Source organism: Lolium rigidum, chromosome 7 (genome assembly GCF_022539505.1).
Source record: "Lolium rigidum isolate FL_2022 chromosome 7, APGP_CSIRO_Lrig_0.1, whole genome shotgun sequence".
Classification (NCBI taxonomy): domain Eukaryota; kingdom Viridiplantae; phylum Streptophyta; class Magnoliopsida; order Poales; family Poaceae; genus Lolium; species Lolium rigidum.
Window position 1 is genome coordinate 82,506,695 of NC_061514.1, and position 14,779 is coordinate 82,521,473.

The following is a 14,779-nucleotide window of genomic DNA, read 5'->3' on the forward strand; positions in this document are numbered from 1 at the left end:
CATGTAGAATAGTGTCATTGTTGTCCCAATAAATGTCCAAAGGGTTGTACACACCCTGAACTACAAAAAGTCCCATCATTGATTTTTTTTACCGAAACACCTATTTTTTCACCTTTGTGGTGGCAATGTACTTGGCTTCTATTGGAGAGTGGGTTATGGCATTTTCTTGGAAATCTTCCAGCTCAATAATGCTCCATGACTGAACATGTATCCAGATTTCAAACGAGAATCATCTGAGTCGGTTTAGAAATTTGCATTGGTGTAACCCCTTACACCGAGCTCCTCCTCATCGCCATAAAACAAGAACATATCCTTAATTAGTCCTTATCACGTACTTGAGGATATGTTAACAACCATCTAGTGGTTTTTGTCAGGATCATTTTGGTATCTTCTCGTCACACTTAGAGCACATGAAACATCATGCCTAGCACATATCAAAGAATAATTATAATTATCCATCCACATCTTATCTTCATCGTAATCATGGCGCCTTTTTCTTGTTGTGATAGATGTGTCGATGTTACCAACATAACTTATGGATCCGTGGCACCTTGGTCCTTTAGCCCTCCTAGATGTAGTTGGCGGTCCATCCAAGGCCCCACCAAGGCATGGATCGGGTACATGGACAACACCCAAATACAGGCGCGTGCATCACGAGCAGCCGGAGGCACATGATTGAGATGGACCGAGCATCAATCGACCAACTATCCGCCGATTGTTTGGTTGTAGACCTCCACCGTTGGTAGCCAATGCCAACTTCAAACCTAGGTTTATGGTGCGGGGGGGGGTGTACTTGGAGAAGACTTGACACACGTTGGACGACGAATTGGAGGTGAGACCCCGTGAATAGGGGAAAGAATGTAGGAGGCCTAGACAGCGCAAATGGGATCCCCAACCGCTTGGTATAAGGTAGAAGAACAAGGGCACATGAGTCCATACACGTTCGTTGCTCATATGCTACAACACATATGACATGTCGAAGTGAAGAAATGTGGAATACACGTAAGGATGCAGCAGATGAGGATATATCTCGAGACTCTAGCAGGGTAAAAAAATGAGACCTTCAAGTGTCGTGTTATATTGGACTTGTAAGTTATTCCTCCATCATTATCTGGTGTATAGTATTACCTATCATCAGCTAGGCTAAAAGGCGGCGAAACAAAACAAAACATATATTTGAAAAAGGGAATTTCCTCCGATTTGAACAAGCTGACACACGCTTCTACAGTGAGACTTGGTGCAGAGAGTCACTGGTAGAAAAACAGGCTTCCGGGAAGCCCCATTAGTCGCGAAGCTACAGGAACCGCGACTAATGGGACCTTTAGTCGCGGTTCGGGTGACGAACCGCGACCAAAGGCCTGGGCCCAGGGCGCACGGTGGCCAGCTGGTGCACGTGGGGGGCTTTAGTCGCGGTTGGCCAGGCCAACCGCGACTAAAGGTGCCCGAAGGCCTTTAGTCGCGGTTGGCCAGGACAACCGGGACTAAAGCCCCTCCCCTATATATACCCATCCAGCAGCCAACACTTAGCCATTTGGAGCCATTCTCTTCACAAACTTCACAAGTGAGTGTTAGGTTTGCTTTTGGTTCCTCTTATGCACATAAGGTGTTTGATGAAATGCCCCAAGAGCATGAAACAAACATGATATGAAGTGTTGGAGCCACACTTGAGCTTTCTCATTTATTTTTTCCTCCTCGATCGCGGTTAGCAACTTGAACCTTTGATGTGTCATTGATAAAATTTGCATGTGTGTAGTTCATTGTTTAATTTATATTGTTTGTAGCTAGTTAGTTTAACAAATGCATGATGGTTAATTATATATTTTATATTATAATAATGCAGATGAATCGGCAATGGATGTACGGTAACCGACTCTCCGGCGAGTTCAGTACGGGTTTGAAAGATTTCCTCGTAGTGGCTAATGCGAACAAGCAGGGGGTTTTGTTATCTGTCCATGTGTTAACTGTAAGAATCAGAAGGGTTACTCTTCCTCAAGAGATGTTCACATGCACCTGCTTCGGCATGGTTTCATGCCAAGCTATAATTGTTGGACCAAGCATGGAGAAAGAGGGGTTATAATGGAAGAAGATGAAGAAGGGGATGATTTCATCGATGAAAGCTATCTTGCTCATTTCGGTGATACTTTCATGGAGGATGCTGAAGGTGAAGGGGAAGGTGAAGGGGAAGGTGAAGAAGAGGCACGTGATGATCCCGTTGATGATCTTGATCGGACCATTGCTGTGCACGGAGACGCTGCGAAACTGAAAAGGAGAGGGAGAATTTGGATCGCATGTTAGAGGATCACAGGAAGGCGCTGTACCCCGGATGCGATGATGGTCTGAAAAAGCTGGGCTGCACACTGGATTTGCTGAAATGGAAGGCACAGGCAGGTGTAGCTGACTCGGCATTTGAAAACTTGCTGAAAATGTTGAAGAATATGTTTCCAAAGAATAACGAGTTGCCCGCCGATACGTACGAAGCAAAGAAGGTTGTCTCGCCCTCTAGGTTTAGAGGTTCTGAAGATACATGCATGCATCAACGATCGCATCCTCTACCGCGGTGAATACGAGAATTTGAATGAATGCCCGGTATGCACTGCATTGCGTTATAAGATCGGAGGCGATGACCCCGGTGACGATGTTGAGGGCCGAAACCCGAGGAAGAGGGTTCCGCCAAGGTGATGTGGTATGCTCCTATAATACCACGGTTGAAACGTCCGTTCAGGAACAAAGAGCATGCCAAGTTGTTGCGATGACACAAAGAGGACCGTAAGTCGGACGGGGAGTTGAGACACCCCGCAGATGGAACGCAATGGAGAAAGATCGACAGAGAGTTCAAAGATTTTGCAGCTGACGCAAGGAACATAAGATTTGGTCTAAGTACGGATGGCATGAATCCTTTTGGCGAGCGAGCTCCAGCCATAGCACCTGGCCCGTGACTCTATGCATCTACAACCTTCCTCCTTGGTTGTGCATGAAGCGGAAGTTCATTATGATGCCAGCGCTCATCCAAGGTCCGAAGCAACCCGGCAACGACATCGATGTGTACCTAAGGCCATTAGTTGATGAACTTTTACAGCTGTGGGGCAGACCTGGTGTCCGTGTGTGGGATGAGCACAAAGAAGAGGAATTTGACCTACGAGCGTTGCTTTTCGTAACCATCAACGATTGGCCTGCTCTTAGTAACCTTTCGGGACTCGTCGAATAAGGGATACAATGCATGCACGCACTGCTTACATGAGACCGAAAGTGTACATTTGCCAAATTGTAAGAAGAACGTGTACCTTGGGCATCGTCGATTTCTTCCGAAAGGTCATCCGAGTAAGAAAGAAAGGCAAGCATTACAACGGCAAGGCAGATCACCGGCCGAAGCCTGCGGAACACACTCGGTGCTGAGGTATTTGATATGGTCAAGGATTTGAAAGTCATCTTTGGAAAGGGTCCTGGCGGACAATCAGTTCCGAAGGGAGCCGACGGGCACGCAGCCATGTGGAAGAAGAAATCTATATTCGGGAGCTAGAATATTGGAAAGTCCTAGAAGTCCGCTCGCAATCGACGTGATGCACGTTACGAAGAAAATATTTGCGTGAACCTCCTAAGCTTCTTGGGCGTGTATGGGAAGTCAAATGATACAAAGGAAGCACGGCGAGGACCAAGCAAAGTTTGAAAGACCCCGATGACTCCGCATCCGGAACGGTTTCAAGGTCGTGCCGGCTACGCTCGACCAAAGAAGAGAAGGTCATCTTTTTTGAATGCCCGAGCAGTATGAAGGTCCCGTCCGGATTCTCGTCCAATATAAAGGGAATAATAAACATGGCGGAGAAAAAGTTCCAAAACCCGAAGTCTCACGACCGCCACGTGATTATGACGCAATTGCTTCCGATTGCTTTGAGGGGCTCCTGCCGGAAAATGTTCGAGTAGCCATTGTGAAGCTATGTGCATTCCTCAATGCAATCTCTCGAAGGTAATCAATCCGAAGTTCTACCACGGTTACGGAACGATGTGATCCAATGTCTTGTCGGTTTCGAGTTGGTGTTCCCGCCATCCTTCTTCAATATTATGACGCACCTCCTGGTTCACCTAGTCGATGAGATTTCCATTCTCGGTCCCGTATTTCTACACAATATATTCCCCTTCGAGAGGTTCATGGGAATATTAAAGAAATATGTTCGTAACCGTGCTAGGCCGGAAGGAAGCATCGCCAAGGGCTATGGAAATGAGGAGGTAATTGAGTTTTGTGTTGACTTTGTTCCCGACCTTAAGCCGATTGGTCTTCCTCGATCGCGGCACGAGGGGAGACTAAGTGGAAAAGGCACGATCGGAAGGAAATCAACGATATGTATGGATGGCCATTCTCCGATCGAAGCACACCACACAGTTCGACCAATTCCAGCTTGGTGGCTCCGTACTTTGAGAAACACAAGAATATTTTACGCTCGGACAACCCTGGGAAGCCTGAATCCTGGATTAGGAAGGCCCACATGGAGACTTTCGGCAGTTGGTTGAGAAAACATTTAATGAATGACGAACATGTTGTAGATCAGCTGTACATGTTGGCCAAGACACCATCTTCGACTATAACGACTTTCCAAGGGTACGAGATAAATGGGAATACATTTTACACGATCGCCCAAGATAAAAAGAGCACCAACCAAAACAGTGGTGTCCGCTTTGATGCAAGCAACCGAGAATGGGCAAAAGGTCACATATTATGGTTACATAGAGGAGATATGGGAACTTGACTATGGACCCTCCTTTAGGGTCCCTTTGTTCCGGTGCAAATGGTTCAAGCTAACGAGGAGGTGGGGTAAAGGTGGACCAGCAATACGGAATGACAATGGTGGATTTCAACAATCTTGGTTACCTTGACGAACCATTCGTCCTAGCGAAAGATGTCGCTCAGGTTTTCTATGTGAAGGACATGAGTAGCAAACCGAGGAAACGGAAAGATAAGAAAACGATCAGTACATCATGCGATGATCCAAAGCGCCACATTGTTCTTTCGGGGAAAAGAAACATCGTGGGAGTGGAGGACAAGACGGACATGTCGGAAGATTATAATATGTTTGCTGAAATTCCGCCCTTCAAAGTGAACACCGACCCAAGCATTAAGTTAAATGATGAGGATGCTCCATGGATACGGCACAATCGTAAGCAAGCAGGGACACAAGGAAAGAAATGATGTGTAATAATTTATTGTACCAAACTTTGTTGAATGGATCATGTGAATTATATTACCCGTGATGTGTTTGGTGTCCATTTTCGAATGATTCAATTGACTCGAGATAGCACTGATGATACATGAAATATTGAGTGACTAAGTCATACTCCTGCATACATGAAATTTGGAGTGATTTAGTCATACTCCTGCCTAGGCGTGTAATATGCATACTCGTAGTCTTCATAGCCGCCGTAGTTGTACTGGTAGTCGTCGCCTTCTAAGTTGCCGCCGTCGTCGTCGCTGCTGTCGTCGCTGTCGTCGGGCGGCGCTCGTGGCTCGAACTGAGGGTAGCGCAGGCGGGGGATATCGCCGGCCGTGATGTAGTCCATGACGCTCCGCGAGTCCGGCCGTACCACCATAGCCGACGGCCGGCCTCGTGGAAGTTTCCGGGAGGCAGACCGTCCTCCTCATACCCGGCGAGCGCCCTCTCACGCCGATTGATGAAGAAGGCGTCCCAAGTATGCTGGTTATCGGGATGCCAGCGGGGATTCATCCGCTGCTCCGGCGTGAGGTCGAGGTAGTAGTGGTTCGTGATGGCCGCCCGGCGCGCAGTACCCTGAGGGACGGGAGGGACCGGTACGCCGCCGGCGCTTAGGCTCCAGCCGGCGGGGACGCTGTAGCCCGGTGGGCAAGGGTAGTTCGAGGCGCAAAGCTCCTCCACCTGCTGGTAGGTTAGAGTGGGTGCGGTGGAAGCCATGAGAGAGTGATGAGAGATTGTAGAGATGTGATAATGCTGGCCAAACCGGGCTACATATATGTAGTGACAAATGGCGGGAAAAATGGGAGCGGGAAGACAGGAGGCGGGAAGAAAGTGGCGGGAAGAAAGAGGCGGGAAGAAAGTGGCGGGAAGAAAGTGGCGGGAAGAAGAAGGCGGGAAGAGGGGGTCGGCGGAGACAGAGGCGGGAAGAGGGGGCCAACGAGAAGACAGAGGCGGGAAGAGTTGTTGAATGGATCATGTGAATTTTGATATATTATTTGTATTTTTAAAATTTTGAATTGAATTAGTTTTATTTTTCCGAATTTTTTGATATATTATTTGTATTTTTAAAATTTTGAATTGAATTAGTTTTATTTTTCTAAATTTTTTGATATATTATTTGTATTTTTAAAATTTTGAATTGAATTAGTTTTATTTTTCTGAATTTTTTGATATATTATTTGTATTTTTAAAATTTTGAATTGAATTAGTTTTATTTTTCTGAATTTTTTGATATATTATTTGTATTTTTAAAATTTTGAATTGAATTAGTTTTATTTTTCTGAATTTTTCTGTATTTCTAACATTTTGAAAAACAAAAAGTAATTCGAAAAACACCTTTAGTCGCGGTTGGGCTGGCCAACCGCGACTAAAGGTCTGTGCGCGCGCGGAACGAAAAACCGGCAAAAAAGCCTTTAGTCGCGGTTGGCCAGCCCAACCGCGACTAAAGGGTACCCTTTAGTCGCGGCCCTCCTCCCCAACCGCGACTAAAGGTGGGGGGCTATAAATATCGCCTCCCGAACCGACGCCCCGCACTTCGTCTTCTTCGCCGCGCGCTCCGTCTCTGCCGCCGATCGATCTCCTCGAGAGCTTCGCCGCACCGTCGCCGTCGCCGTCGCCGCACCGTCGCCGCGCAGACACCGTCGCCGCCGCCCTCCGCGTGTCCGCACCGTACGTATACGTCGACGCCGCCGCCCGGCCTGTCACCGTGTCGCACCGCCGCCTCGTCATCACCGGCGGAGAAGAGAGAGGAGAGGCGCGCGCGCCAGGGCCGCCGCCGCCGCCATGCTCGCCCCGGCGGCGCTCTGCTCGCCGGCGGCCGCCGCGCGCGCGCATAGCTGAGAGAGAGGGCCGGGGGCCGGAGGAGCGCGCAGACCAGCCCCGGCTGCCTTTTTTTTCTTTTTTTTTAGTTTTTTAGTTTTTTACTTTGTTTAACTATAAGTTTTTTTAATTAAAAACTAGTAAAAATGCAACTACAATTTTGACTTAATAAAAATTGAACTAAAATGGGTACTAAAAAAAGAACTAAAATTTTGACTTAATTAAAAACTTTATCTTAATTAAAAACTTTGACTTAATTAAAAACTTTGTTTAAAAAAAGAACTAAAATTTTGACTTAATAAAAATGAACTAAAATTTTGACATATTATTATTGAACTAAAATTGTAACGCCGCCGTACCGTCGCCAACGCCGTCAACGCGCCAACGCTACCTCTATTCATAAAAATGTAACGCCGTCAACGCGCCAACGCCAACGCCGTCAACGCGCCAACGCCAACGCGCTCGTCCTCGCCTCCCTCTTCCGCGACACCCTCTCCCACCCCTTCCTCGACCCTCCTTTTCCCACCGCTATTTCACCACCGCCACCGGTCTCTCGGTCACTTTTAAAATAACTTAACAAAAGTTTGTCACTTTTAAAATAACAAAAATAACTTAACCACCGCGCGTATACGGAAGGGGCACCGCCACCGAGAGGGTTATGTGTCCTCGGCACCGCCACCGCCCTTTCGCCACCGCCCTTTCGCCACCGCCACCGGTCTCTTGGTCACGCGGTCACTGCGTCGCCCCTCTCGCCTCCCTCGTCGTCCTCTCTGTTTATATGTAGAGAAGAGATGTGATAATGCATATACACAATTAATTTGTTTTGACCCGATTATGGACAACTATGATCCGGACGCTGAAGAACATATCTTCGGCATCATAAAAGGCGATGTTCTATATGTGCCGACCGGACAAGAAGAAGATGATATCTCTTCTTATCTGAACCTTGAGGGTGAAGATGAAGGGCATGGTCAGCAAGATGGTGCCGAAGAAACGTCGATAAACGACGATCTTCAATTGGAAGTAGCAACCACTTCCGGCGCCGAGGTATATATATATACGTTGAGCCTCTGGTGATACAAACTAACTGATTTGAATAAATATGTGTGTACTAACGCGCGCGCCTCTCTTTCTTATTTTAGCCCTCGGCCGGATCGTCGAAACAATCGAGTACGTCGTCGTCAAAGCGTGGCGCAACCAAGACGATGAAAGCAGGAGAAACATGCACCATCGATGTTGTCGAGGAAGCAACCGGCAGGCCGCTGGAGCCCAGCAAGAACGCCACCAAGTTTATCAGCCAATGCGGAGCCGTTGTTAGAGACAACGTCTCGATCACCGTCCAGGAGTGGAATGAGCCAAAGAAGGCACGTGTTGGTTTCACTTTTGTCGATAAGAGAACAAAAAAAGATTGCTTCAAAAAGCTTATGGAACATTTCGTTCTACCTCCGGAATACCGCAAATACGATGAGGAGGGTAACAAGATTGCGGAAAACAAGGAGAGGTGCAAGCTAGTCAAACAGTTCGCTCTTTCTAAGATGTCCAACGCATTCGGAAATACAAGCAAAATCTAGCCCATGACTTTGTCAAGCAGGGCAAGACTCCGGATTTCAAAGGACAATATGTGAAACTGCAACATGATTGGCCAGAATTTGTGAAGCAAAAGAAATCGGAGCAGTTCCTTGAAATATCGAAAAAAATAAGGATAATGCGGCCAAGAAGGAGTACAATCATAAAATGGGGCCAGGAGGGTATCGCTTTTGGCAGCCTAGGTGGGAGAAGATGGAGAACGAGCCGAGGACGCGAGGAATCCGTCCAGTACGGAGGGATGGGACCCAAGGGCCAAAAGCTGGTGGTACGGGCATGGGGGATCGGCTGAACCCGGAGACAGGGGAGTGTGTTTACCGGGGCAAAATAATTACACCCACCCAAAAGCTTATTGAGGCAATGAGGGATGCTCAAGAGGGGAGGATCAAGTTCAACGGAGAGAACGACGCCCGACAAAAGCCCTCGGGAATCCTGAACACGGAGGACGTGTACGAGGCATGGGGCACATTCCGTGGAAAATAGGGTTCCCCCAGAACGATGACCCGTATGGTTACAGAAGCCGTAAGAGAAAGATGGATCGGGAAGCAGATGTTGTGACGCGGTTGGCATCGGAATGGATGTCATGAAGAAAACCGTGAGTGTACTAGTAGCCGAAAGAGATGCAGCTCGGGCGCAGCATGAAGATCATCCATTGGATCTCGGAAGCGGCCAGCAGCGGAGAAGCAGCGTGGCTTCCACGGAGGCCCCATCGGGCTGGTGCACCGACGATCGAAATTACTGCACCGGAGCCTCCGGTGGTCGAAATTACTGCACCGGAGCCTCCTCGCTACCCCGTGGACGATATAAAGGAGATGAAAGCATGTCATCCGTATTATCCTATCGGGAACATGTCCATGAAGGTAGCCATCGGCGGTGCTTTACCACCCGGAGCACTCCACCACAACAACCCCATTCAAGATGGCTATGCTCGTGTCACGGTGGAGGACATAGTCCAAGGGTTTGAGGACCTGGACATTGACATTGCTACACCTGAAGGGGCGACAAGACTTGGAGATGTAAAGCGCCAGTTCATTCTATGGCAGAAGAAGTTTATCAAGTTTCCAGGCGAGGCGCCAACAAGTCCACCCCCCTACGGTGGTGGTGGCGGCGGCGGCGGCGGTGGCGGTGGTGGTGGTGGTGCTTCACCTACACCTCCTTCACGAGGGCCGACGCCGCCCCCCAATTCACCTCCGGCGGGTAAGCAGCCGCCGCCCCCTAGTCCGCCCCGGGCGGGTAAGCAGACGCCGCCCCCAATCCACCTCCGGCGAAGAAGCGAAGCAGCAGTCCTGGATTATTAACCCGGACCCTTACGTACCTAAGAAAACAAAGGTACCGGAGGTATCACTGAAGCCTCTCCCCACGAGGCCTTGGGAATGTAGTGCCGAGGAAGTCGAGGCGGGCGCGGCTGCTGATTTAGAGAAATGGAAGTCGAGCTGCAAGAAGAAAAGAGAGCCCGAGCCCAAGCCAGTATTTTCTGATGAGCAAAAGAAGTGGGCTAAGTCATTTTTGAACACACCGTCCCAAGCCGCAAAGAATCTGCTCGACGACTATGCACGTGAACTAAAGAATCGGGCACGCATATTCAAGGAGAAGAGAGAGCGGGAGGAGGCCGATAAAGCGGAATTACAAAGTGCACAAAGCGGGAAACGAGTTGTTGCCCAGCTCGGGGAACAAAGTAAACAATCGATTGCCCCGCTTATAGTGACAGCCGCCGGTCCGGATGCCCCCGAAATCATAGAAGCTGCGGCAGCACAGGGATTGAGTGTAACGAGTGCCAGAGAACAAGCGGCCAACTTAGGTATTACTCTTCGTGAACTGTTAGGCCTTGATGAGGCGCCGGTGCAGGAGGTAGTACTTACATATGTGAAGAATGGGCCTCTCGTCGAGCCTCGCGCAGGAAGAGGATCTACCTCCACAAATGAGAGGTCTCGCTGAAATGGTACAAGGGTTACATAAAAAATAAAAACGCCAAAGAATATATTTTTGCGGAAGTTGGATATGAGGATCACTTCAAACGAGTACTTCTGTACAAATTCATCTGAGTGAATTGTTCCAGCTTTTCAATCTGCGCGAGCTCGACAAATCTATCATCGGTTGCTACGTTCGTAAGTGATTTATTTCTACCCCATCTCGTTCATATTGCCTGCACAATATATATGTCCTAACTATATTGTTGTGTCCGCTATTATATATGCAGATTGAAGATTAAGGAATGCAGAGTAAGGAACATCCATGATGTTGGGTTCATTGACCCACACATCGTTAATGGATATACGTTACAGCATCACCCCACCGACGTGGAGGCAGACCTGTGGCGGTTTCTTACAAAGCAGCAACTCAAAAGTGATATTCTATTTTCTTACCATTTTGGGTGAGTGTTTATGTCTTGAGCACATTCTCTTTTGTTTACTCCATGCATGGTATGTGGCCGGCTAATCGATGAGTTATGCATGACGTACAGTGCATGTATTTTGTCCGCAGGTTCCACTGGATTCTGCTAGTAATTAAAATTGACAAATCAGAATGTCTCATCCACGACTCTCTGAATATGGATGCGGCGACTTGGGCCGACATGAGAAAAATGATTCAAAAGTAATTGTTTTCATTCATTTGCGCTCTATATCGATCGGCCTATTTCGTTCATTTCCTAATTAAGCTTCAAGTAATTAACTAATAACTCTCTTGTTCATTTAATTTTCTTTGCCTCGTAGGGTTTGGAGACGGTTCTCGGATACAAAGGTCGGTGAATTCAAAAAAGAGCTACATTTCATGCGGTCAAAGGCTAAGAATGGTGGCGATATTCAGCCACCGGGGACCAATCTATGTGGATACTATGTCCGTGAGATGATCCGGAGATACACCACCGAGCGCGTTCCGAGTGATACCAATGCTCGGAGGAATAACCTCCGGATGATGCTTAGTCCGAAGCTCGCTTCCGACCACTTCAAGAGGAACTAGCTGGATGGTTCGAGAGGGAAGTCCTCGATCCTAAAGGAGAACACCATTACGAGGACATAGAACTATACATGCATTAAATTATGTATGGAAACTTGTTCAAACTTGTATATGGTCATCCGATGATATTGAATATATATTGTATATTCCTCTTGAATTCTTTTTGGTTCTAATTTCAAATTTGTTTGAAATTGTATATTCATATGCATGCATGTATGTAGTACCGTAGAATATGTGAAACTTCTTCAAAATTACAATAAAGCACAAAAGAAATAAAACAATACAAATTAAATAGAAAACAGGTTTGGGGGGGGGGGGGCAGGTTTAGGGGGGGGCCTAAAACCCTAAACCTGCGGCGGCCTTTAGTCGCGGTCAGCCAGAAGAACCGCGACTAAAGGGCCTCCGCCCCGACGGTCGCCTGGCGCCCACGTGGACGGGCCTTTAGTCGCGGTTCGTAAGCAACCGCGACTAAAGGGGGGGCCTTTAGTCGCGCTACTTTGGTCGCGGTTGCGCAACCGCGACTAATGGCAGTTGCGAACCGCGACCAAAGGCCCTTTTTCCACCAGTGAGTTAAGAACAGGGGCGATGCTGTGGATGTATCATTTCTGGCCGTCAACGGTAGAAAGTTTAAGAAAGTTGGGGAGCCCAATTTTCTTGCCGGTTCTCTTGACATCGTCCTGCACTTTCCTCCTGTACTCCCCGAACGTAAAGGGGTAGTAGGGCGACGGCTCGCCGCAAGTGCCGACGAGGGAGTCATTGGAGGGGCAGAGGAAGTATGCGACGGAGAAGCGCTCCGCCTTGGAGTTGGCCACCACTTTGTGCTCCACGCTCTTGTACCTGTTGTTGCTCCACGCCTGAAAATTAACAAGGAAAATAATTAAGGTGTAGAAGAAGAAAAGGATGGCGGAAAGGCTATGTGATTCTGATGTGATGCTGGATGTGTGGCTGATCAAAACTCGGGCACGTCGTCAGCAGCGAGTGCAAGCAAAGCGGCGCGCGGGGAGGTGTTACCTGAAAGAGATCGCCGATGTTGACGATGAGGGCGTCGGCGCGCGGCTTCACGGCGACCCAGCGGGAGTCCTTCATGAGCTGCAGGCCCCCGACGTGGTCCTGGCAGAGGATGGTGAGGAAGTCGCTGTCCGTGTGCGGCACCAGCCCGAAGGTCTCCGGCGCGAACGGGCACGCCGGGTACCGGTTCAGACGCAGGAAGCACGTCGTCCCGTCGCAGCCCGCCGGGAACGCCGTCGGCCCGCCAGGGCGGTGGCCGAGGCTCTCCGCCAGCGCCCCGGCCACCGTGTCCGCCACCCGGGACATGGCGTCCGCCACCTCCTGCATCACGCCCCTGCTCGCCACAAAACTTCCGGTCGTCAGTTACCATTCATTAACTGGTGGTAAAAGAAAAAAAAACGCATGATCTTGCAGTCTAGTGAGCGTGGTAAAACAGGAGCACTCTGCCATACACATACACGTACGTCCTCGTACCGATAGATTCATGGTCATGCCCATGTATGGATCGATCATTGTACACGTAGTATGTGTAGATATTTCCCTATCGAGGACACTGTACATGGAAGGGTACCCCGAGCGGGCATGTACGCAGCACACAAATTTGATACTGGAGCTAGGTGGGGATGGGGTTGGTAGGCAACCGGCTCTAGGCTGGTACCATGGACACGAAGGCCTGAAGATCTCCGCGTCCTCAGCGTCCGACAAATGATGGGACGTGGACCGCAGACAAAAAGAGAAAAATCTGACAAAAGAGGCCTTTCCGCGTCCTCAACGTCCGGATCATGATTTAATAGAGGACCACCCATGGAAAAGAGGAGAGAAAGTGGGGGAAAGAGTGCGCAGACGATGCATGCGTAGCGCATTTTGCCAGCGCCCTGAGACCCATCGGAGTCTCAGGACGCCGAACAAATGGGCTATTTGGGGGACGCGACGCGATTTTCCATTTTCGTCCGCCCCAACGCTGCTTGAGCGACAGAGCTCTTAGTGTACTCAAAGCCCCCATGCGTTTCGTGGGCACTTGCCCAGCCGCACACAGGACATCGACTCAAACAAGCCGAATTAATGAAGTTGACAGCAGAGTTTGCCGCGCGCGCGGCAGGAACGTCTAGAATATATGCCGACACGAAGCGAATCTAACGGTCAAGTACGGCGTAATAATTGTCAAAAGTGTGCCTTCGTCCCCGTCCACCAGTAAAATATCCCAAATTTGACCTCTACTGACTTTCTCTATCTACTCTCCTCCGGTGAAGTACGAAAGCCCAGTGAGTGGTACTTACTGCAAATACACAGACACATGCGTGGCTAATTAGGCGCCGTGGGGCCAGCAGCCCGCCGATCCAACAGGAATGCTCACGGTGCAGTTTGCATACGTAGGTCGGTGTGCGTACCTGAGCGAGCAGAGCTTTCCGTAGTCGCAGTCCTCCCCGGAGATGCTGGCGAGCGGGACGTGGAAGGCCTCCGACCACGAGAGCTGCCGGAGCGACGTCGCCGTCGGGTTGCCCCACCGGTAAGACCCGTTGAGCAGCCCGGCCTTCTCCTTGGCGTCGAACGGCAGCCGGAACAGACGAGCCTGCTCGCGCCGCATCTCCTCCAGCAGCGCGCGGCCCACGCCGTGGCCGGTCACCTGGAAGAAGCCCCACTCTGACGCGGCCCTCGCCATGGCCTCCGCGCACGCCTCCCGCTCCTTGGCGTCGCCGCTCGACAGGCGCGACAGGTCGATCATGGGGAGGTCCTGCTCCAACACGGCCAGGCTTTCAGTCGCCGGCGCGGGCGCAATGCCGTTGCCGGCGCGGAGCAGCGCGCGGTAGCTGTCGGCCAGCGGCGGATCGGCCTGATCGGCGAGGGTCGGCATGGTGGGAGAGAGAGGTAGACACGTACTAGCTAGTATACGAAGAAGAAGGATCGAAGAGCTTGTGATCGATGGACCAGTGGCACGTCGTGTCTACGCTCGCTATAGCTATAGCTAGCCACTGGGTTATGGCAAATCGCTCGCGCTCCTTGGAAAGATCTTGCAGGCGAGAGGCCTATATATAGAGCTGGGGCGGTGCTAGCTAAGGCCAAAGGGAGCTAGTGGTTGCCCGTTGGGCGACGAGCTGGACATGTGCTCCATCGCACGCTAGCTAGCTAGCTAGCTCTTCCTTGCATGGGCGCGGCCGCCTTTACGGTGGATGGATCCATCGGGCCGTTTCCAGGGCGAGCGATTTCTTTGTTTGAGC

General features: G+C 49.8%; 1 protein-coding gene across 1 annotated transcript; it reads right to left on the reverse strand.

The window, feature by feature from the left end:
- Window positions 1–12,037: 12,037 nt before the first annotated feature.
- Window positions 12,038–14,548, reverse strand: LOC124679032 (gibberellin 2-beta-dioxygenase 6-like). Its single transcript, XM_047214860.1, has 3 exons — window positions 13,952–14,548; window positions 12,567–12,897; window positions 12,038–12,409 (listed from the first exon to the last, which is right to left on the reverse strand). Exons 1-3 carry the CDS (start codon window positions 14,413–14,415, stop codon window positions 12,155–12,157), a joined length of 1,050 nt encoding a protein of 349 aa, XP_047070816.1. The 5' UTR covers window positions 14,416–14,548; the 3' UTR covers window positions 12,038–12,154.
- Between the last annotated feature and the right edge of the window lie 231 nt (window positions 14,549–14,779).

Bases quoted from the DNA above. Each gene is read 5' to 3' on its own strand.
- LOC124679032 (XM_047214860.1), bottom strand. From the start codon at position 14,415: ATGCCGACCCTCGCCGATCAGGCCGATCCGCCGCTGGCCGACAGCTAC. The intron at 12,898-13,951 runs GTACGCACACCG...TGTGGCGAGCAG, and splicing joins GGAAAGCTCTGCTCGCTCAG to GGGCGTGATGCAGGAGGTGG. The intron at 12,410-12,566 runs GTAACACCTCCC...GTTAATTTTCAG, and splicing joins ACATCGGCGATCTCTTTCAG to GCGTGGAGCAACAACAGGTA.